At 49.4% G+C, this 20943-nt stretch overlaps 7 protein-coding genes across 7 annotated transcripts; 4 read left to right on the top strand and 3 right to left on the bottom strand.

Annotated features, from left to right (window-relative positions):
* Positions 1–845: 845 nt before the first annotated feature.
* On the bottom strand, positions 846–2000 carry PHATRDRAFT_46031 (predicted protein; the record flags this gene model as incomplete). The annotated part of the gene is made up of 1 exon (XM_002180328.1): positions 846–2000. Exon 1 carries the CDS (start codon positions 1923–1925, stop codon positions 846–848), a length of 1080 nt encoding a protein of 359 aa, XP_002180364.1. The 5' UTR covers positions 1926–2000.
* A 589-nt stretch (positions 2001–2589) lies between these two features.
* On the top strand, positions 2590–3058 carry PHATRDRAFT_46030 (predicted protein; the record flags this gene model as incomplete). Its single annotated transcript, XM_002180520.1, has 2 exons — positions 2590–2709; positions 2801–3058. The coding sequence occupies 2 exons, from the start codon at positions 2590–2592 to the stop codon at positions 3056–3058; spliced, it is 378 nt and encodes a 125-aa protein (XP_002180556.1).
* Positions 3059–3307: 249 nt separating this feature from the next.
* On the bottom strand, positions 3308–10449 carry PHATRDRAFT_46029 (predicted protein; the record flags this gene model as incomplete). Its single annotated transcript, XM_002180327.1, has 1 exon — positions 3308–10449. The coding sequence occupies one exon, from the start codon at positions 10447–10449 to the stop codon at positions 3334–3336; it is 7116 nt and encodes a 2371-aa protein (XP_002180363.1). The 3' UTR covers positions 3308–3333.
* A 1061-nt stretch (positions 10450–11510) lies between these two features.
* PHATRDRAFT_46028 (predicted protein) lies at positions 11511–14839 on the top strand (the record flags this gene model as incomplete). The annotated part of the gene is made up of 5 exons (XM_002180519.1): positions 11511–12747; positions 12847–13963; positions 14025–14283; positions 14357–14783; positions 14823–14839. 5 exons carry the CDS (start codon positions 11511–11513, stop codon positions 14837–14839), a joined length of 3057 nt encoding a protein of 1018 aa, XP_002180555.1.
* A 299-nt stretch (positions 14840–15138) lies between these two features.
* Positions 15139–16500, bottom strand: PHATRDRAFT_46027 (predicted protein; the record flags this gene model as incomplete). Its single annotated transcript, XM_002180326.1, has 1 exon — positions 15139–16500. The coding sequence occupies one exon, from the start codon at positions 16498–16500 to the stop codon at positions 15139–15141; it is 1362 nt and encodes a 453-aa protein (XP_002180362.1).
* Positions 16501–17722: 1222 nt separating this feature from the next.
* PHATRDRAFT_35895 (predicted protein) lies at positions 17723–18577 on the top strand (the record flags this gene model as incomplete). Its single annotated transcript, XM_002180518.1, has 1 exon — positions 17723–18577. One exon carries the CDS (start codon positions 17723–17725, stop codon positions 18575–18577), a length of 855 nt encoding a protein of 284 aa, XP_002180554.1.
* Positions 18578–19714: 1137 nt separating this feature from the next.
* Positions 19715–20242, top strand: PHATRDRAFT_12786 (predicted protein; the record flags this gene model as incomplete). Its single annotated transcript, XM_002180517.1, has 1 exon — positions 19715–20242. The coding sequence occupies one exon, from the start codon at positions 19715–19717 to the stop codon at positions 20240–20242; it is 528 nt and encodes a 175-aa protein (XP_002180553.1).
* Positions 20243–20943: the final 701 nt, after the last annotated feature.

Genomic DNA, 20943 nt, shown 5'->3' with positions numbered 1-20943 from the left:
ATCGTGAATTCACGGAGCAAAGCACACTTGGATTTGTTGCTAGTGACGATTCGCTAAAGAGAATATTCACGTCGAAATATCTCACGTGAGATGGAAGTGTTGTAAAGTGGGTAAGGTGTTCACAGTCAACAGTGAATGTACTTCCTTTGACAGTAAATTACGAGTGTATTCGCCAGAAAGTGTTTTGTTCTTTGGGGGATACTGGAACGGCACAAATTCGGATGGCTGATGGGTGCACACAGCAAGAGCAAGCAAAACCGAGAGCGTCGTCGGGTGGGTGGGTGGTGCCTACCCTGGAAATGTACGAAAGTGACGTTGGTCGGCACGATCGCAAAATGAACTGGACAAGTACCTTAGATTCCATGTACGTCGATTTCCTGTCTCTGGACACGGAATCTTACGTCTATCGAATGTTCGAGTGGTATTTGCCAGTACGGTTGGGTCGACGTGGAACTAACAGTCAACTGACAGTGAGTCCGTATGTGTCGTCGTCTTTGTGGACAAACGAAATGTGTCACATGGGACGAAGCCAGAAATAGTTCCAAAATCCGACGAACGCATTGCTTCCCGAATGGCAACCTCCTTACAGTTACTACTGGAAATAGTTCTACCTCCCTGTTGAAAGACTTCACTTGTCGATCTATCTACTCTCTCCATTATCAAGAGGTTATTGAAGCGATGCGAATTATTGATGTTGTTGCGATGACGGACCCATTGGAAATGCAAGGTCGCCCTGTGTCTGCAACAATCCAACAACCAACATACAAACGTTCCTATTGGTATTAATCTACCGGTATTGCGCATACTATCACCTTCGCCTATTCGCAATCTTCTTTCTCGCGAACTCACTTTTTCGGCACTTGTTCTTTCGGTGTGTAAGGCAGCGTTTTCCACTCATTCCAGCTGCCGTCGTACACCTTGGTGCTTTGCTCCGGAGAACGTCCACAAACGTGTAGCGCCAAATAGAGACTACACGCCGAAACGCCGCTACCACACGAACACACAAGAGGAGTATTCGCTGTGGGATCCACACCTTGCGCAAGAAATATCTTCCGCATTTCTTCAGCCGGTTTGTATTGACTTCCGCTGGTCGGATCTACCAACAAACTACTGTACGGAATGTGGACCGCACCGGGCATGTGACCCGCTGCAAAACTGGAACCCCGCGCGTCCAAGATCTTCGTACTGCACTTGTTGTCCCCTATTACATAAAGCATGTAGTTCGCGTCCACGATGCTGACCACGGCCTGTTCGCTCGGTGACTGGCTGTTGCTGTCGTACCTGGTCGGTTGTTCCCAGTCGAGATCAGCCGCCCTAACTACGCTGCTGGACTGTTCCAATACTCCTTCATCTAGTGGACCACCCGCGCGCATCCAGTCTTCTAAACTGCCTTGCATTATACTTACCCTGACGTGACTTAACACAGCGTGCAAGGTAAACCAAGTGCGAGGCAAAAAGACACTGCCGGAACGTCCGTACACAATCACTTGATCTGTACGACGAATTTTGTAAAAGTCCATCCACGCACTCAACAAGGCTCGCGGTGGCTGCATCAGGTACAGATCGGAGGGATTGAGAGTTGGAAAAAGGTCGGTCTGGCAACTAATGTCGTCCATGTCCATGTAAACACTGTCGGGTAGACGGGGTCCGTTCAGGAATTCGAACAAGCCATTTCGATTTCCCTTGTGATACCAAGAACCGTCGACAAAGCGGATGCTACGTTCCCCGCTACGTGTGGAATTATGGTACAATTCTAGACATTCCGCTACCGACAGTAGACTGGCGTGTGACAGACACTGCGTAGGATAGGATCCGTGGCCTCGTGGGCATCGTCGGCGCACCGAAAGTGGCGAAGTCCAGGCACCCGCGCGCTGTCGTCGGAGTGAAGCAAACAAGAAAACTGCCTTGGACACAAAGCTTTTCATCGGAAGCCCCGAGATCGCATAGATTGAATTTAGACACACGGTTTGTTTTTCGAAGGGAGTAATATGTTGGGCTACCTACCTACCCATTTGCACTCTCAAACAGATAAGCGAGAAATTTGACAGAGAATGTGGATTTTTTCATTTGTCTGTGGTTTACCGTAACTTAGAAAGTCGCAATCAAGGCTGGCGACGTGGCAACTAAGGACTATGGGATAGAAAAAGTCATCTAGATGTCCAAGTGCCAAAATCCATTTCAAAACAACAAAACCAACAGGAAAGGCTTAACGCGATTCTCACCCAAGAGTAAGTACCGGTAATTCGTCTAGAATGAAGGTGCTAGCGAGGGCCTCTATGATATACGTCTGTGCTCTAGCGCAACAATTGGTAGGCTCTTTCTACAGTGAGCAATTATAGAGGTTAAAAGCTTGAGAGAAATGAAACTTTGCCGTTCGCCAGACGCAGCCGTTGACATGAGTCCTGAAGCTGCTCTAACTGTAGTAGTGATCGAAGTTTCGATGGTGTTCGATTTCGTAGCCTTTAAGAGAACTCTTTCGTCATGCTTCGAATTCGCTAGTTGACTGTAAACGAAGAGAATGGAATATGTAGCCTTTCGGCCAACGTCCTTATATTTTAGCTTTCATATTGTTCGAAGATTTTGGCAATCATGCCTTGTGTTACCTTTAACTGTAAGAGTACTGCTTTTGTGGCAATCTTGCTGTTTTACTGCCAAAAGCTAGCTGCATTTGTGCCAAACTTTGGTGGCGTGTCTCGTACAGAAAGAACAGTAAGCACCGCAGCGAAGGACCTGTCTTCCCCAAGGGAACATCAAAGCTCACACCGTCCCGCTACATTTCCATCTTCTTGTGACTATTTAGTTCTTTCGTTACTACGAAAGTAAGGACTCCCCTTACCTTTTTCAACTTTACATGTCGGACCCTGTTCCCGTCCCGACTCCCGATCCTACCGTTCCGGATCCTCCTGGCCCAGCGCCGGGTCCGGTACAGCCTATTCCGGATACACCAGGATTGCCTCCGGAGCCTGCATGGCCGACACCAGTGCCGATGCCTGACGTGCCGCCGGTGGGGCCACCAGTCTCCGTACCGACTCGGGGACCTCCTGTTATGTTGTCCTGAGCCGCATCAATTGTGTTTAAAATGGAGTGGCGTAGCGTTTATCAGCTTATAGCGTGCGCACCACACAATTAGCAAGAGTAAGGGTGAGCGGCGAAAGAAGTAAATTGCTTGCTGCATTATTAATACGCTTTATGCCACGCAGTATACTCCTATAAATCATTTGCTTCGTCTGCGTGTCTTTCGTGAATAGGCGTGAAGAAAAAAGTTAGCTGGAAGCTAGCTCAATCTCGATGCCTACAGCTGCATTGTACAAAGCTATTTAACAAGTGCATTACTTAGTCAAGTTCTAAAGCCTCATCCATAGAAAAAATTTCATGAGTTTCCGCTTGCTGAGAGATGTGCTGCTCCAAGCTGCTACGATTGCGACTGTCCGATTGATTAGACGTGGGAGCTTGAACACAAACCATGTCGGCTGTTGTAGGCTCGCCGCTGTTGGGGGTCATTTGGGAGTCATCCTCTGCGCCCGAATCTATCGAAATAGTAGATGACTGTACGGAAGCGGTCGTAAAGCGTTGCCGACGCAGACGGGCTTTGGTTCTCAAGGCAGCCCTCATGCTGGGTGTAGCTGCAATCGGTTGGTTCTGCTCGCTGGAATCGTGAGACTTGGCTGCAGTGCTTACCAAGCCGTTATGTTTGTCGTTGTCGTCCTCATTGGCTTTTGCGTGAGGATTGGTGTCGAAAGACATACAAGTGCTCGTCTCGTCTCTACCGCCAGTAAAACTTTGCATATTTTCGACTTTTGAAGGGACCTGGGTATTGGTAAGATGCGCTGCACCCGATGATTGACTTTGGATGGAAAGATTCGACGTAGCAGCATCAGTACAATCACCCCTGTTATCGATGCTGACGTCGAATTCTGAGGCACTTTCCTTCTCAGAGTGAAGATGATCGTTTCGACGAGCCAGAGGAGTCTCAACTAAAACCCTTTGACTTGGTGTTGAAGATTCGTATTCCGAATCAAGCGCTTTCCGCAACGACGGTGAAGTACTCGAGCCGTTATAAGCCTTTGGCTCCGACAATGGCGTAGGCGAGGGCTTTAGTGGCTTTCCATCATTCGCCAGGCCATTACTTTTTGCTTGTCGTTTCCGCTCCTCCCGCTGCTTCCTCTTCTCCTCTGTAAAAACTTGATTCTTCGCTTTTTCGAAATCGCGGCTGAAGGAAACGATGATGCTGAAAAGCTGGTGTGGCTGCATCTCCTTGTCGTCTTCGCCAAAATACTCTAAGAGGCTAGCAAACTTGCTCTTGGTCTCTTCAACCTTGTCTCGCAGCGAGGAAACGTACTTGATCGCCGACAAAGTAAATAGGCCAATCGGAGTAGCTCTCAGCGCTTCAACCTCTTCCTCCAAAGACAAAGAGATATCAGCATCACTTAGATCTTCTTCGTTCTCTTCGCCGCGGCTTTTCTTCCGCGGCAGACGATAACTTTTGGCTTGCCTCGCCTGGTGGAGGGCAATGCGACGGACATTTTCGAGTTGGTTTTCCACCTCTTCAAGATCAGAGACGCATTGATCCCAAAATACTTTATCTGCTTGCAGAACTGATGGAAGATCGTCCTTAAAACGAAGAAGGAGCTCGTTGTTTCGTCGAACGATAAGTACTATGTACTGTAAAAACGTTGTCTTTTTGTCAAATGCCTTGGCTTGATTGAGCTTCAGCAACGAATCCAAAGTAAAAGCCCCTGCTTTCCGCTTCCTATTGCCTGCTGTGTTTAATCTGTTTCCAAACGTAAGAACAATGCCGAGTAGTTGACGGAGCCGGATAGAGTTGCTAAGTTCATCGCACGCTGCTTCGACCACTACTGTATCCTTTTGGATATCCTGGATGCACGTCTCGAATTGTAGGCGGAAAAGAAGCGCTCTGACTTTCTGTTTCGCATGCTTAACCGTCATCATAGAAACCATGAACTTTTCGCATTCACAAAGTCCTTCGAATTTTTCTGCCGCGTCCTGACCACCCCCGAGCATATACGCTTCAAGAGCTTTGCGTTCGTCCTTGGTTGGAAGAAACTCAATCATTTTTTCTATCTGTTCTGCGGACAAAGCGTGTTCGTTGATACGGTCCACAGCATCAGCCATGTCATCATGGGACATTTTAAGTCTTGCAAGGATAATACCACCATTGTTCGCCCGCTTTGCGTCAATTACTCTGACCGATGCACTACTCTTTTCAGTAACAACGGCGGCTTTAACTGGCGTGACCGTCTCCGATTTCTCTACTTGAAAGAGCTCTTGGAATTCTTCTTCGTCGATATCAATATTTTCGAGCTCATCGTCCTGGTCAATTTGAGCCCAAAGCGAATTTGACGTGACCTTGCGCAACGTTTTCCAATGAAGCCGGGCTCGGCGATGTGAGTCTTTCTCTTGCGGCTCCTGTTCAACAATCGCTTTCCCATTCGCCACCGGGAGGTTGTGATCCAAGTCCATTACGTGCGAATCCAAACCATCGCGTTCCATCGCATGTTTTACAGCTTCCATTGGAAGCCCAATGTTGAGCATTTTGAAGTACTTTTGATATGCTGGGTCGTCTTTGAGCAGAATGCCTGCGGGCTTATTGTGATCACCATCCAATACAGTAGGGTCTAAACCATCTCGTATCATAGCATGTTTTACGACTTCGAGAGGCATACTGACCTTCAACATTTTAAGGTACCGTTCGTACGTAGGATCGTCCTTTAGCGCCGGAAGATTTGAATTTGGAGCGGGTTGAGCACCTTTGGGTGGCGACTTGAAATCTGAACCCTCGCCTTCGAAATCGATGAGGTCCGGCTTGGCTTGTTTATCTTCGCTACAGGAGGTAATTGACTCGCGGCCGGCTAGGAATGCATTTAGCATCATCATAGTTGCCTTCGGAGTGTGTGCTTTTGTCGACCGCGGTTGACTCTCTTCTGACACTACTGTATCAGTAGTCATAACCGAAAGACTTCCTCGACCGGAAGCGACAGAGTTATGATCTGAAGGTTCTTGGCGTTGCTGCAGTTGCTGCAACATCAACAAATGCGATACGGCAGCACTGGGAGGGACAAGAGGTTTCGGTTCGCTGGTATGGCTTTTGTCATCGTGCTCTGGTTCAATAATGAGGTCAGAATTACGACGACGGCTCGGCGATAGTTTCTCTTGTAGCATACCGGTAGTTGAAGCTGACTTTAACTCCGGAACTTCGTCTTGCCTGGAGCCCTCGGACTGTTCCGATGAGTCAACTCCAATCGTATAGTGTTCTATTTTACACTCATCCGAAGTAGTACTCAACTGATGTGAATGTAGCTGATGGCCCGACTGCTGCTCTTCAGACTCGTCAACTCTTTTTTGCTTGTTGCACGCAACACGATTTATTATTTGAGGTCGAGCATACGGGTCAGAGAACTCTTCTCCATTTTTGCTGCCTTGCAAATTATCTTCCTCTTCGCGTTGCTTTTGCAACTCCAGCTCACATCGTTCACCGTATGTGTGTTCTACAATTTCTTCAGTCGACTTATCACTAGCGCTAGGCGACGTTTCAGTCTCGTTTTCCTCTTTCTTTTGCCCACTTTGTCTCGACTCTGAATCATCTGACGAGCATGTGCGATCATCAAAACCCGTCTTACGCAATCTCACGGCAAAAGTGACCGGCGCGCCTGTATCAGATTGTGTATCTCTGAGCGAATCTTCTTTTTCGCTTTTCTGTAGACTATTCAAAACCTGACTTAAATGTGAATGACGAACGGCTGCACCGCCTTCCGACTTGGTCATTTTCGTTTCGTGCGCATCTAGTGCAGGCGACGACCGCAAACCATGCTGAATACTTGAAAAGGCCGCTTTCGTCGTAATTCTTTCCATTGGCAATTGCGCCTCCTCTGACAGCACACTTTGGTGCTGTTCCAATCTCTCCGGTGACAAAATGCTGTCGCCTAACTTTGATTGCAGGCCTGAAATCTCCTCGCGCGGAATGATTACTGGTCGTCTTGAACCTTCCACGCAAGCTGGCGGCGTGAATTGAGCTGATGACACTCGATTTTCCCAGTGTGACTTGAGAGAACCTACTGTCTTTTCCAGACTTGCTCCTGTGTCTTCGTCTTTCTTTTCTTCATTCGCAACCGTCTCGTTCGGTTCTGGCATCAGTGTGTCGGGGTTGAGCTTTTTTTTGTCCTTGTTCGATGCCGTCGCAGCAGGAATCTTCAACAACGAGAGGTTCGACGGCCTCCCAATATAATCCGAATTTACTCCATTATCGGACTCTGAGCCAATATCCAACCGCGCTCCGATTTCCGAAGCCTCAACCAACGAAGCTTTTGGTGTAGATTCCTCGGATTCTAAATCGTCGACGAATTCAACTTCGTTTTGTGGTTGCATATGTCTTGGCGAGGTTGGAACTGGCTTGCTTTGAGACGGCGTCGCAGGCAGCATCCGTGTTGGTGAAGCATGGACTGTCTTATGCGCATGGGGATGCCGTTGTATATAACCACTTTTTGAAGTCGATGTTACCTTCTTGACGCGAGCCTTGGAGTTAGAGGCAGCGACCGTAAAGGCGCCGAATGATCTGAACGGTGTTGCTGACGTGATATTCCCGAGCGGTTGAGGTGTAGCATTGCTCTCCGAATGGCCTTTCATGGATAGTGGTGTCTCTTCATCCATCAATGGTGGCCGCTTGGTAACAGCAAATTCTCCGTGTCCCTTGAATCGATTGACGTGTCCGGAATGACCATCGAATGGCCGACTCGATGAAGTATCAAAATTCATTGGCGATTGTGCCGTAGTCGAAGGAAAGTCCTTTACGTCGATTGGAATATTCTGCTTCGGCTGAGTTACCCGAAAGCCATCCACGAAGCCATCTGCCTCTTCCAAACTAACGTTGGGTGTAGACGACCGGGATGAAGAAGGGGAATCACCCATCCACAAGGAAGAGGAAAACTCGTCAGCAAAGCCAATGACGTTGTTTGTGTCAATCTCGCTCATGGCCTGTGACACTTCTTGATTCAAAGTGGATGCGTCGAGACCAAAGGCGTCAAAAGTGAATCCTGCCGATTCTATATGAGAATTGAACACATTTGCATCCGAACTCGTCGTCGAGGAACCCATCGATTTGGTAGTGGTGTTACTCGAAACGGAGCGGTTGGTAGACATTGAACCTGCCGAATGAATCGTAGATTTCAGAGCAGCCGACGAGGATGTTTTGTTGGAGTAGTGCGCCACATGATCCTGAAGCTTCCGTGACGACGGTGGTATTGCCGTTATCGGTGCATGCGTTGTCGCGCTGTGACTACTGTTCAACGGTGCATGATCGAAATTGCTATGTCGTTTGACAGAAACAGGCATTGTCAGTACGGCGTCCTCCGGCTCAGATGGTCGGGCGCCATGGTCAGTTCTATGATCCATCGACCTTGAACCCGCCGAAAAATTCGTCGACTTCCCCGGAGCCGATGAGGGTACTTTGTTAGAGAAGGGTGCGGTATGATCCTTCAGCTTTCGTGACGACGGTGGTGTTGCTGTTGTGGCTGCGTACATCGTCGCACTGAGACCGCTGTTTACCGGTACATTTTCGAAATTGCTATGTCGCTTGACAGAAACAGGCATTGTCAGTAGGGGGTCTTCCGGCTCGGACTGTCGGGCACCAAGGTCTGGTCTGTGTTGTGTAGACCATGAACCCGCCGATTGATTCGTCGATTTCAGAGCAGCCGATGAGGACGCTCTGTTGGAAAGGGGTGCGGTATGATCCTGCAGCTTTCGTGACGACGGTGGTGTTGCTGTTGTGGCTGCGTACATCGTCGCACTGAGACCGCTGTTTACCGGGGCATTATCGAAATTGCTATGTCGGGTACCAGAAACTGGCATTGTCAGTAGGGCGTCTTCCGGCTCGGACTGTCGGGCACCAAGGTCTGGTCTGTGTTGTGTAGACCATGAACCCGCCGATTGATTCGTCGATTTCAGAGCAGCCGATGAGGACGCTCTGTTGGAAAGGGGTGCGGTATGATCCTGTAGCTTTCGTGACAACGATGGTGTTGCCGTTGTTGGTGCATACGTCGTCGCGCTGCGACCGTTGTTTACCGGGGCATTATCGAAAGTGCTATGTCGGGTGCCAGAAACTGACACTGTCAGTAGGGCGTCTTCCGGCTCGGACTGTCGGGCACCAAGGTCTGGTCTGTGTTGTGTAGACCATGAACCCGCCGATTGATTCGTCGACTTCAGAGCAGCCGATGAGAACGCTCTGTTGGAGAGGGGTGCGGTATGATCCTGCAGCTTCCGTGACGACGGTGGTGTTGCCGTTGTTGGTGCATACGTCGTCGCGTTGTGACCGCTGTTTACCGGTACATTATCGAAATTGTCGTGTCGTTTGGCAGAAAGAGGCGTTGTGAGTAGGGTGTTCTCCGGCTCGGACTGTCGGTCTCCATGGTCCGTTCTCTCACCGCCTTTGCGGCGCTGCGCGCGCAGCCTTCGTCTAGCAGCAGCGGTTCCGCTCGAGTTCACGGAGGGATTGGGTGAGACGGCGGCTGGGTCGTTGACCAACCGTTGATTGGGTGTTGTCGATGCTTCATGCCCCAGGGAGGCAGGAACGGATCGTCGCGGAGTGGTTCTTGTTTCATTTGGTGGTGGTGTGGTGACCCTTCGTTGTGTCCGTTGTTTCGGTCGCGGGGGTGGTGGGGGAGGTGTTTGTGGCCGTGTTTGATACTGCTCTTGATGCGACATGGCGTAGTGACTCTGCATTGATGAGTTAGCGGGCATGGTAGCCATCGATTGCTCTTCCGAAGGCCATTCCGCGACCACAAAGGAGGAAGACTGTGCACTTGTCGATCGATTTGGATGGGTATCGACGGACATTTGACCGAACTCTGCGGTAAAGAAAGCATCTTCTTTGCTCGGCAGTGATGGGGGTGCTCGTCGCGGTTCTTCTCGGGATTCGGCAGGTGTGGCTCCTATAGAGTCCGGAAAGGGATCCGTATCAAAAAATTCGTTCTTGACGGGAGGCTGAGACGATGTCCTCGGCGACGTGTATTGATTCTGTCGTCCTTGATCGTTCAACTTTTTACTACTTCGAGTCGTAGTAGTAGCCCTGCTAGCAGTGGCAGTCGTGAACGGTGCAGGCGTCGCTGTCGATCCAAAGGCCGACGAGAAATCGGCAAATTCCCCAAAGCTGGAATTGGGGAGACTCGCCGACGTTGTCAGCTTGAGCGCAATTTCTTTGGCGTGCTGTCTCGATCGATCCATCGAAGAAGTACTGCGTTTTGTGGTAGATCCGTACTTGAATAAAGCGAGATTCCGTCGACGGGAGGACATGTTCGACGCTTCGTCGTCGTACGGGGACCGCACAAAGGTCTGTACCGGTTGCGGCGGGCGTGTTTGCGGATGTGACGGTGCTTGCGGAGCCTGTCGGTTCCCCGCCGCTCTCCGACGCGCTGCGGGAGATCTCCGATCGCCAAACATGGTCGAAATGTACGCAGAGCGCCTGTAACAAACCTGCTAGCCCCGGGGGAAAGATTCTCTGCCGGAGCAGCACTACCCGAAAGCGGACCCTTTTAAACGTAGTGCGGTCTAGCGAGAGAGCAAGGAACGAAGCTTTAGCTTACAATCGAAGCGAGTCCTTCCTTTCGGAATCGTGAGAGTGTGTGTCACAGGCAGTTGTCTAATTGAAATGTAATAGATCAATCAATTTAAACACATCAAGCTGGAGTTGTACAGAGTGCGGAGAATTGACCTGTGAACGAAAGAGACGGTAGAGGCAATCACTATCGGTCCACAGGAAACCTACCGACCAACTTTTATCGACTCGCCTTTCGTAGTCTCCTTGCGTGAGTCTCTCCGTCCAATTACACCCAACAGCAGCAGAGTGTACGTTTGTATATGTGTGTATGTTTGTGTGGTACGCTCTGGAGTGTGTATATACAATCTACATGATTGAAAGGTAACAGCAATGGAAACGAACGAGCAAGCCATCTAGGTTTTTCGGCAACGGCCTCTATGTGTGTAGTCACACGTTCGTGCGAGCACCAACCGAGAAGCCGGCAGTTTATAACGGAAGGAAATTCATGTGTATATGTTATATATTCTAATCGACTCTGAGAATAAAAAGGTGTACAGTGCGTCGTAGTTCGGACGCCGTCGCAAGCCGGTCATCTAAGTAAGATGTGGCCGAGATTCGGGCTGGCGAGTGACAAAAAGTAGCCACGCTGAGAGTCCACGATCCTGGTTTCCGAGGGGACACACAATACGGTTGCGTACTGGTCTGGTCGTCTTTCCCCACAAGACTGACTGTGACGACTTGGGAATCCAAAACCCCCAACTCTATGTGATCCCAAAAGACGGAAGGACGAACCGACAACTTTCAGATTCCCAAAGAGACTGTCTCTTCCGGGCCCGGCAAGGTCACACTGTCATCTGCCACAAAACCTGACCCATCCATTGACCAATACGCGTATGTTATGTCTTGACAATGAACGGCACGACAATCCAATAGCAGCACCTTTCATGCATAAATTGATCAAAAGATGACATGGAGACTTGGAGAAAACGCAAGCAAAGCCACACAATGGGCGAGTAGTGGCAGCAGTAGCAGTAGTGGTAGCGACATCGAGGGCGATACCACCGTCGACCCTTTCGACAATACCAGAACGAGTGTGTTACAGTTAACGGACACTACATATCGACGAGTAGACGCCGCCGCTAGTGCGATCCATCCGTCTGCGCCACTAAATTTTCACCTGCTGGCGACGGCTCCGGTAGAAAACCAAAACCCACATCACAGGAACGCGACATCTTCGTCCGCTACACAATCCTACTGGAATTACGCCAGCAACACGCTACAACAAGCCGCCGAATCAACCTACTCCGGCGTTTCGGGACTGATCGCCAATCTTTATCAGGACAACAAGGATAATTCGACGATACAGAACCGCCCGGATTCTTGGTTTGGGACACAGTATCCATGGAATACATCCAGCCAACCCACTGGCGCCGCCAACAACCTCACTGGTGATCCGTACGCCAACGATGTGCCTGCCAACAACAACAACTACAAAAACAGTAGTATCTTCAATGTCGCCAAGCTTACGAATTGGGTTTTTTCGCCCCGGGCCGGCTCCTTTCGCAAAGCCGAAAACTACGACACAACGAGTGGAAGGGCCTTGCCAATCCCCGGCGCCGCGAGCAATCCACGACGAGGTACATATTCGACTCCCGACCTTACCGGTATGCTATTGGACAACCCCTACAATTCAGTTCGTGGACGACGGCACTCGAAGCGCAATAGCATGTCCGCTGTCCGTTCTTTACTTACACTCGTACCCAACAACAAAAACATCATCCAAAACAGCATCCCTACATCGTCCATTGTCGACACCATTACAGCACCTCTGCATACACTCCACGAAACCAGCGAGTCGCGAGACAACACCACGCTTTCCCTGACGATACCACAAGCAAACGAAGATTCATCCGATCTTCCCAGTCTGCAACAGTCGTGGAGTGAATATGATTTGACCCCTGTCCGCGACACACCGAGCAGCAAGAGGACGAATTGCGATCCCAGCACTCCGCCCTTGACACAGTCACGTCACAAAACAGCCGTTTCGGACGCGGAGACGGCTTCCCAAGTGGCTGAAGGAACCATTCGAGCCTTGCGGGATATGGCTTTAGACGAAGCAGTTGAACTACAAGCGTCGTTGCGCTTTTGGACGGATCGTTGGGAACAGCCTGTCCTTAGTTGGATTGAAGCGGGACCGTACGGTACGTTCTTCCGTTACCGTGTGTGTTGCTACCTTGTGGGACATATATTCTTGCTCTAGCTTACGAATTCACATTGTTGGACGAAATCACCCGCAACAGTATGGACATCACGGGCGGGATACAATCACCAAGCTGTTGGTCGGAAAGTCTCCCAAATCCAAGCTGTCCTAGCGCGACGGTGCGCGGCGATTGGCGAATTACAGCAACATTTGCTCAAGGCCGGTTGGCAACGAGGTGTCGCCCAGTGGGGTGTACTGGGACAGGGTGGGCAATGGGCCGCTGTTGCTGGCTTTGATGCGGAACGAAACGTCCTGCCGTCGGAGGGAGAACCGCAAGATGTCAAAGGTGATCGACAGCCCGCAGGGAGAATGGAACCGCCCGAACGAGAGCCATTATACCGTCACATGTCGAGTGATATAACCGATGTAGTGCACGAACCATCGCATTCGTCAACTGGTAATTCGGCGTCTTCTTTGCCAAACATTTCGGTTGTGGACGCCAACCACGTAGGCATAGACATGAACACACACTCTATTTCGCAGCACGGAAAAAGCCGACGCGATCGCCAACATTCAACCAAAAAAGTCATGGCCAACGTCATGGTACAGAAGCGTGATGGTGGCGGCATCTTCGTGGATGATCCATCAATTTTGGCGGAATGGTCCGTCGAGGCCATTGCGCTGACTCGGCGCCAACTATTTCGCGCCGCCAATGGACAGTTGCCTCTACCGTTCGATTCCAACTGGATCAAAGATCAGTACGAAGAAGACGGAACAAGAGTGATCTCTCAGCCCGCCACATCAGCCCGTCACCATCCATTGCCCCTATGGGCGAGTGCTGAATTGGCCAGCGGGGGAACTGTAGAAATGTCGAGCTTACAGTCTGGATCGATTGAAGGCCAAGCAGCAAACCCCACTCCCAAAAAACCAGCTCAGATAGCTATCACTAATTTGCCACTCATGGTAAACGAAGTAACAAAACTGCTGGATGTGATGGAAGATGCGATGGAGATTCAGAGGTGGCGGAGGTTGGATCGATTGCGACCGCCTTCTTGGTTGCGCCGAAATTGGTATATGGTTGCGGCACTTGTGCCAACATGCTCCATGTTTTTCTCCCAAGTTGTGCGTAAAGGCTACACGAAAGGCCTGGTGCAAGGTATTATTCGCAGTGTCTCATCTTTCGTAAAGGAGAGATTGCGCGATCCAATACGTGCGATGTAAGTCGTGGTTTAGAAGATGCAGGTACCAGAACATTGACATCACTCACATTTGCTAAAGATTTAACGAGCTTCTTAAGGGCCGGGAGAACTTTAGTGACAGTAAAGCCCGAGCCGAAGCCGTGGAGACATTGAAGAAGATGATTGAGAGCTGGTTAGAGGACTACCATCCTCACATGTCTCCCGAAGAACGTCGCGCCATGGCAGAAGCAATGGATGTGACGATGGTGGAAAAGACTAAGGAAGAGAGTATGAAAACCTTTTACGAAATCAACAACGTGATTCGGATGAGCTTTATTGAAATGCAGTATATGAAAAAGGTAAGCTGGATTCTTCTCTGCAAGGACAACTTTTTTTGTTTTTTGGCGACTTCCCTAATCATCTCTTCTTAAGGAAATGATGAATGCGCTCAACGCAATGGATGAAATGATGTCAGCAAATGACATCAATATGAACCTAGCCGCGATCACGCCAGTCTTCCTTGTCAGCTACTTTTCTACTCGCATCTTCAAATTCATGTACTACGCCCTTTTGAAGCTTGGCAAAAGCCGCGAAGAAACGTTCGCGTCATTCCGCGACATATTGACAGACATTGATCGACTGCTCGTCATGCGGGATAACCCGCCGCCACCTCCCGGCCACTCTGAGTCTGAATTAGCAAGTCATGTTGCACCATGTGTACTTGGTCGGGATGATTTAGGAATGTTGATGCTGCTGATTCATGAGTGTCGGACAATCATGTGGCGCGATCGGCATCGCTTCCAACCTAAAGTAATCGCGAATGTGTCTGAGGATCTTGACGAGATCGCCGGAGAAAGAGGTACGTCTTGGTTACCAGTGTTCTATGTGGACTTTGCAGTGACACTGCTCTACTGAAATAATGGATTTGTTTTTGCGTTTGTAACCTCTCTTTTACACCGGCAGGTGCTGTGAGTGTTCGTCAGCAGCTGCAAATCGTCGCCCGTATGAGCCGGACGTACCCTTTCCTGAAAGTAATAAGTACCGGCCACGATTTTCATTACAGTCAACTTCGCATGGTGGGATAAAGCTGTAACCAGCGCATCGCTGTTTTTGACTTTGCGCCAGATTCAGAAAATGGCGAGGCAAAGAGAGGGATGGATGGTGTGATATGCGAGATGTAGACATATGTTGTTGTAGTACTTTTACACCAAAAATTAGCGTTGTCCACGAAAAGAGGGTGGCGGTCCGTTTCCATTGTGGCCACTGGGCCGCCCATAGCCACCACCGTGTCGGCTGCTGTTACGATAACCGCCTCGACCGTTAGGGCCACCCACGAAGCCTCCTCCGTTTCCTGCCCAACCTTGGTTGTGATATTGTTGTGCATTCATCTCTCGACCTGGCCGGGGAAACGTTGATGGCCTGGGTTCTGAATCGTGAGCTTGATGCTGTACCTTTCCTAGTTTCTGATATTTGTTCTCGCCAAGGCGTGGATCCACAATGCCCCACCACGACAAGGGGTGCTCTCTCATACCGGCAGCGAACTCCTCCGGAAAAATCGGCTTGGGACGTTGTAAAACAACTTCCCCGTTACTGTTCGTATCGAAGAAATCGAAACGGTTGTCTGCATTTTGTAAGAAGCTTCCACTAACATCTACCGCTAGAGACATCGGAAGCGGTAAGGCACCGCTGTCGCTGATTCGATGGCAAGTATCTTGTAGCTGCGCCATGAGTCTTCGTTCCTCGACTCGGAGGCCTGGTAGAGAGGTCGAAGCTATCAATCTTGTAGGGGGTTGGGCTTGAGTGGCACTATTCGGTGGTGCTAGACCTTGTCTTGATTCTTGAGTAGATCGTGGAAGGTCTCCCGTTTTGTTGGAGTCGGATGTAATGTGTTGAGTACGTACTGATGCGGGTAGTGTATACTCTTTGGTCTTTACAGGTTGTGAATGTAAAGTAGATTTGTTGCTAGGCATAGCGGACGACTTTGTAGAAGAATTAGACTTTGAAGTTTGAGGATTAACTGGCGGCGGACGAATTCCGGGGGTGAGATTGGACAAAAGAGAGGGGCCGGAAGAGGGTGCATCGTTAGTCTTCCTCGGGACTTTCTTTTTCGGAATCGCATCCGGAGCAACTTTCGTCACTTCAGCCTTGTCTTTTCGTCCAATAGACAAAGTGCTATTTTCGCCCTCCCGGACTCCGCTTGAACCATTGGGAGAAGTGTCGCTACCATCAATGGTGCCGGTGCTAGCGTGCATACTTTTTGATTTCATACCTTTGCGCCCCCATTTGGACAGAATACTCGTCACGTCACGAGGCTTTGCAGGTTCCTTCCCCACCTCTTCCTTGTCGCTATCCTCGAGATCATTCTCCCCGAAATCATCCCCTACTCCGTCAGAATGATCGTCCTTTGATTGCCTAGAACGTTTTCTGCCAGTCACCGTCGACGGAGAAGCCCCGCCTTCGTCCATGACGCTGTTGTTGCCGGGATCTGCCTGCGGTACGACTACGAATTCGTCGGCGGTGCGTTTGGACTCTTCCAGCACTTCGTTGAGCTGGAGACGCCCGCTTCGTCGCGGCATGATATGCTGTGCAGCCCCTTTATACTTGGTACACTAATCAAAATCTATGTATCGTTTACCCAGTGCAACGCGGTAACTTGATAGCGAGTGCCATTGTCTCCGCAGTGCTGACGGTTCGAAAGGACGCGAGGAACGGCACTGGCGCCTCATTGCCATACATTTTCAGCGATGCTGTCGTCTGGCCGCCATACGTCCGAACGGGCGATCTTTGGAAGTGAAACTGGAAACGAAATAGGAATTCATTTCTGTGTTGCAACGACTGTAACATGTAGAGATGAATCGTGTCGTCCACCGACGCCGTTTCAACACAACGACTCCTCTAGTATGACCTACAACTAATTCTTAGCTAGTCTAGCTCCGGCAGCGAGTAGAAAGATTAAATAATAGCCACACGCAACAATGCGGCGTTCAAAAAGCACGGACTAGGATATTTTCCAGTTGCGGACCATTGTGGATATCTGTGAAGGTGAAAATCGCTTTGTTGGTCATCAAAGAACGCAATTGGATCAACCTCAGTTGTTACGCTCAGTGTGACAGTACAATTTCAGATTACAAGACCACTATTGACAATCTCTCCGACCCTAACTTTGGGTTAACGGCAAGTAGAGGAAGGGCTGGCTGGTTAATCTGGCGGCTTTGAATACGAGCTCAATGTAAGCTCGGGGACGGCACATGGATTGTAAGATGTTCTTCAGACCTGTTGAGCCTTGTAAGAACTCTAAAACGATTTGATTTTTCAATGGGGTAGCCACATGCCTTTTCACTTTTCCCGGAACAGTTTTTTCCTATCCTGTCACCCCGCCCCTTACCATTTTGGGAGGGGGAGGTGCTTTCCTGCATACTTTACAAGTACGATACTTCGCACCAGCTTTTTGGACACGAAAGGCTTCTAACATTGGTAGATAAGGTTTGTCTGTGCTACATCCTTTGTACGAGTATCATAGCCAAGAAAGAGCAATTGTACTCGCTGTCACATCATAAGACGTATTGCGATGTCACATATCACATATCGCCCGTCTAGCAAATGTCCGTTCAGAACTTTGGCACGAAACAATCTCACAGTCAATCACAAATCACAATCGAACATCCTTCAAATGTTTTAGACGACACTGCCAGTTCTTGATGAAGAAAGGCGTAGATGAACCGAGTCTATTTCACACTTCCTTCATTTTCCATTTTACTAATCTTGGCGGCAACAAATTGTGCTGCTTCTACGTGCAACATGTTTGATCCTTCAGCAGGTTGCAGAGCGTTGGTGGTCGCGACTCGCCTGCACCTTGGGAAAGCCTCAGCGCCACCATTGCAGAAAGATTTGGACGCCAAAGTGGCTTCCTTTATTAGATTTTGCTCCCATTCTTGCCAAGCTGCTGTAGGCGTGGTAGCCGTCGATGCCACAGAAAGAATTGCTGGCTTTGACTTGGTAAAAGCGGTTCAGAGATCGTGCGACAAAGCCCTTGAAGATACAAGCGTATCGACGGAGATTATCCTGTTGCCGGTATCTCCCTGGGGAAAGTTCGTTCCGGCCTTGAATGCGTTGGTCACATTCGCGACTACTCACGCCTGCAAAGCAAAGCAGGTGCTATTTGTGTCCGCGGAAACGATGGCATCGCCAGAATCGATAGATGTTCTACTGTCACATATTACTGCAGCCGATGACGTTTTGGTCGCCGGCGCTCTTCTGCCTGGTCATCTATACGAGGCATCAGTGGATGGAAATGAAGCTTTGGAAGTGGAACTGAACGGACGAACGGCACCTTGGAATACAATGGCCGTGTGGAATTTGAAAAAGCTTGCACTCACTGGATTTCAGTTAGTTTCTGAAGGACATTTAACCGACGATCAGACGCAACCTTCTTATGGCGTTGAAGAAGTAGTTGCAATTGCCATGCTGCAAGCCCTTTTGGGTAAGGAAATGGCTGTGGCAAAACTCGTGCGATTGCCTGGTGTCGATTGGGATCAATCTTTTTGCGACCCCGAGCGGCAAAAATGGCACGTGGCCAAGATGGAATCCAAACGCATCCGATCGCAAGTACAGTTGGATTTGTTGGGTTTAAAAGGATCTGTAATTCATTGCTAGCTCCGATAACTGGGACCTGAACCAGAGGTGCCAAATCCACGCGATGTCCAGCACCACTATAGCGACTAAGAGACTGAACAGGTACGCCTCGCCTTCTCATACCGAGATGAAATGTACATTAGCTGAAGAATGCGTGTCATGCGTAGCTGTTATTCAAGAATACATAAGGTCGCCACCACTGATATTTATCCGTTCCACCTCTACAAAAGTAGAGAGCGCCCCCATAAGTACGGTCTGTACTATAAAATAACCCGGAAATCGATCCTGATTGATGACAACCCGTCAAACCCAATTCTGTCTCGACATGGGCTGGAACGTCAACAATTAGAAGGCGACGTTACCATGGTCCTTTGGCAGCATCAATCTTTCGTGTACCATACTATGATTATTGTGTCCGTATTACAGATGACAGCAATGCACCGGAGAGTAGCGGGCGCGACTCTTGCACGAATTTTTACCACACAATCGCTTCAGAGTGAAGCTGTTTTCGATCGCCAAAAACGACGACCGTTCTGTGCGACTACATCACAGTCACGCTACTTTTGGTTCTTACGAGGCGGAGGCAGGGCGTCGAAGCAAGATTCCGATACATCAGCAACCGTCGACGTTGCTCAGAACAGACCAGCACCAGAGCCGCTTTTGAACAGTTTTCCCGTTTCCGCCTGCTCAGTTCGAGGCTTTCGAGGTTACATGGAAGACGATTTTGTGTGCGCCCCAGATTTTGCCGCTGTCTTCGACGGACATGGCGGCAAAGCTGTGAGCAGATACCTTCGTCAAAATCTATACGCGGAGCTCCAAGCTGCATTACCTCGAGTAATGGGAGCGCAAATATCGGAAACAACAAAAACTACCGATGATGCGGGGCACGATTCTACCTCGTCAAACTCGTCAGAGAACCACACAATCACCACCACAATTTCGCATAAGAGAACTGAATTAGAGGACCTCAAAGTCGGACCGACAATTGGGCAATATGAAGAAGCCTTGTGCCAGGCTCTGTATAAAGTGGATAGCAACATCCAGCGCATTAGCCACTGGAGCTTTCAAGGTAGCACGGCAGTCGCCGTGTGGTTGCACGAAGAAAAGATGCCTTCTCCGTCAGACAAGGAGTCCTGCAATACCTTATCCGATCCAATGATGATACAATCCAAACGGACCATTATTGCGGCGAATATTGGAGATAGTAGAGCCATTCTCAGCCGTAACGAAACTGCCATTGAGCTAACTCGTGACCACAAGCCGAGCGATCCCATCGAACTCGATCGAATTCACTCGCTCGGCGGGCGCGTTATATGGCATGGGCACGTCGACACACATGGCGACCCTATTCCAGGGACCGGGGTCTACCGTGTAAATGGAAACTTGGCACTGTCGAGGGCCATCGGCGATCGCTCCGAGCGCCCTGCAGTCACTGCCGATCCCGACGTTTCCATTTTACCAATCGATGAAGCAGATGATTTTTTGGTGCTCGCTACCGATGGCTTGTGGGATGTTATGACGAGTTCCGATGTTGTAGCCTTCATACATGCGCTGATTGAACAAGGGGAGGATATCGACCGGGACCCAATTGCTGCCATGGTCGTGGAAGAAGCCATTCGTAGAGGAAGTTACGACAACATCACAGTCTTGATTGTGTGGCTGAATCCGTCCGCTACTAGTCTATAGTATGTGGGCATATCACCAATTTACGTCAGATATTGCAACGCAATCCGAATATGGAACACTGGGTGGTGGGCAGAAAAACCATCATGCTATTCTTATCGTCTTGGATCGGAACTGCCAATTTCCCCAATCATATCCCTTTGTGAAGTAACGTCATGTCTTCCACACAGACTTTGGGTGGAACCTAGCCAAGGCATCTTTGAGAAGGTTAGAAAAGGTCGCTATCAATAATACTAATATGATCACGTTTGCTGTGGGCGTCAGCAAAATATGTTTGCTGACACTGATGCGATTACAGTATTCATGCCTGCCATGCTCTACGCAATATAAAAGAAGAAAGGCAGATGCGACGAAAGCACTGAGATTGTCGTCAAGTTTGAAGTTAAGTTGATTTGATATTATGTCAGTCAACGTTCCGGTAGACATTTGTCAAAATTAACGTGCCATGGAATTGAACCACGGAGCGCTATCCCCAAATCACGTCTTTTGACCTCGTCACATTTAAGGTATACATCAAGCATTTTCACTTCTATCTTGACAGACATTAATGTTAGATAAAGTTCGGTGGATGCCGCACCTCTGTGGTAGAATATGGACTTTTGCATTCCGGGTCTTTTGGCGTTATCTTCCTCCGCTGTCTGGACGATTCCCGTATAGGCATTCGGGTAATGTTACACGTTTAACATCGCTGAACTGTTGTAAAG

This window comes from Phaeodactylum tricornutum, chromosome 9, assembly GCF_000150955.2.
Source record: "Phaeodactylum tricornutum CCAP 1055/1 chromosome 9, whole genome shotgun sequence".
Taxonomy (NCBI): domain Eukaryota; phylum Bacillariophyta; class Bacillariophyceae; order Surirellales; family Neidiaceae; genus Phaeodactylum; species Phaeodactylum tricornutum.
The sequence above is the reverse complement of the archived record's forward strand: the minus strand, read 5'-3'. Positions and strand labels throughout refer to the sequence as shown.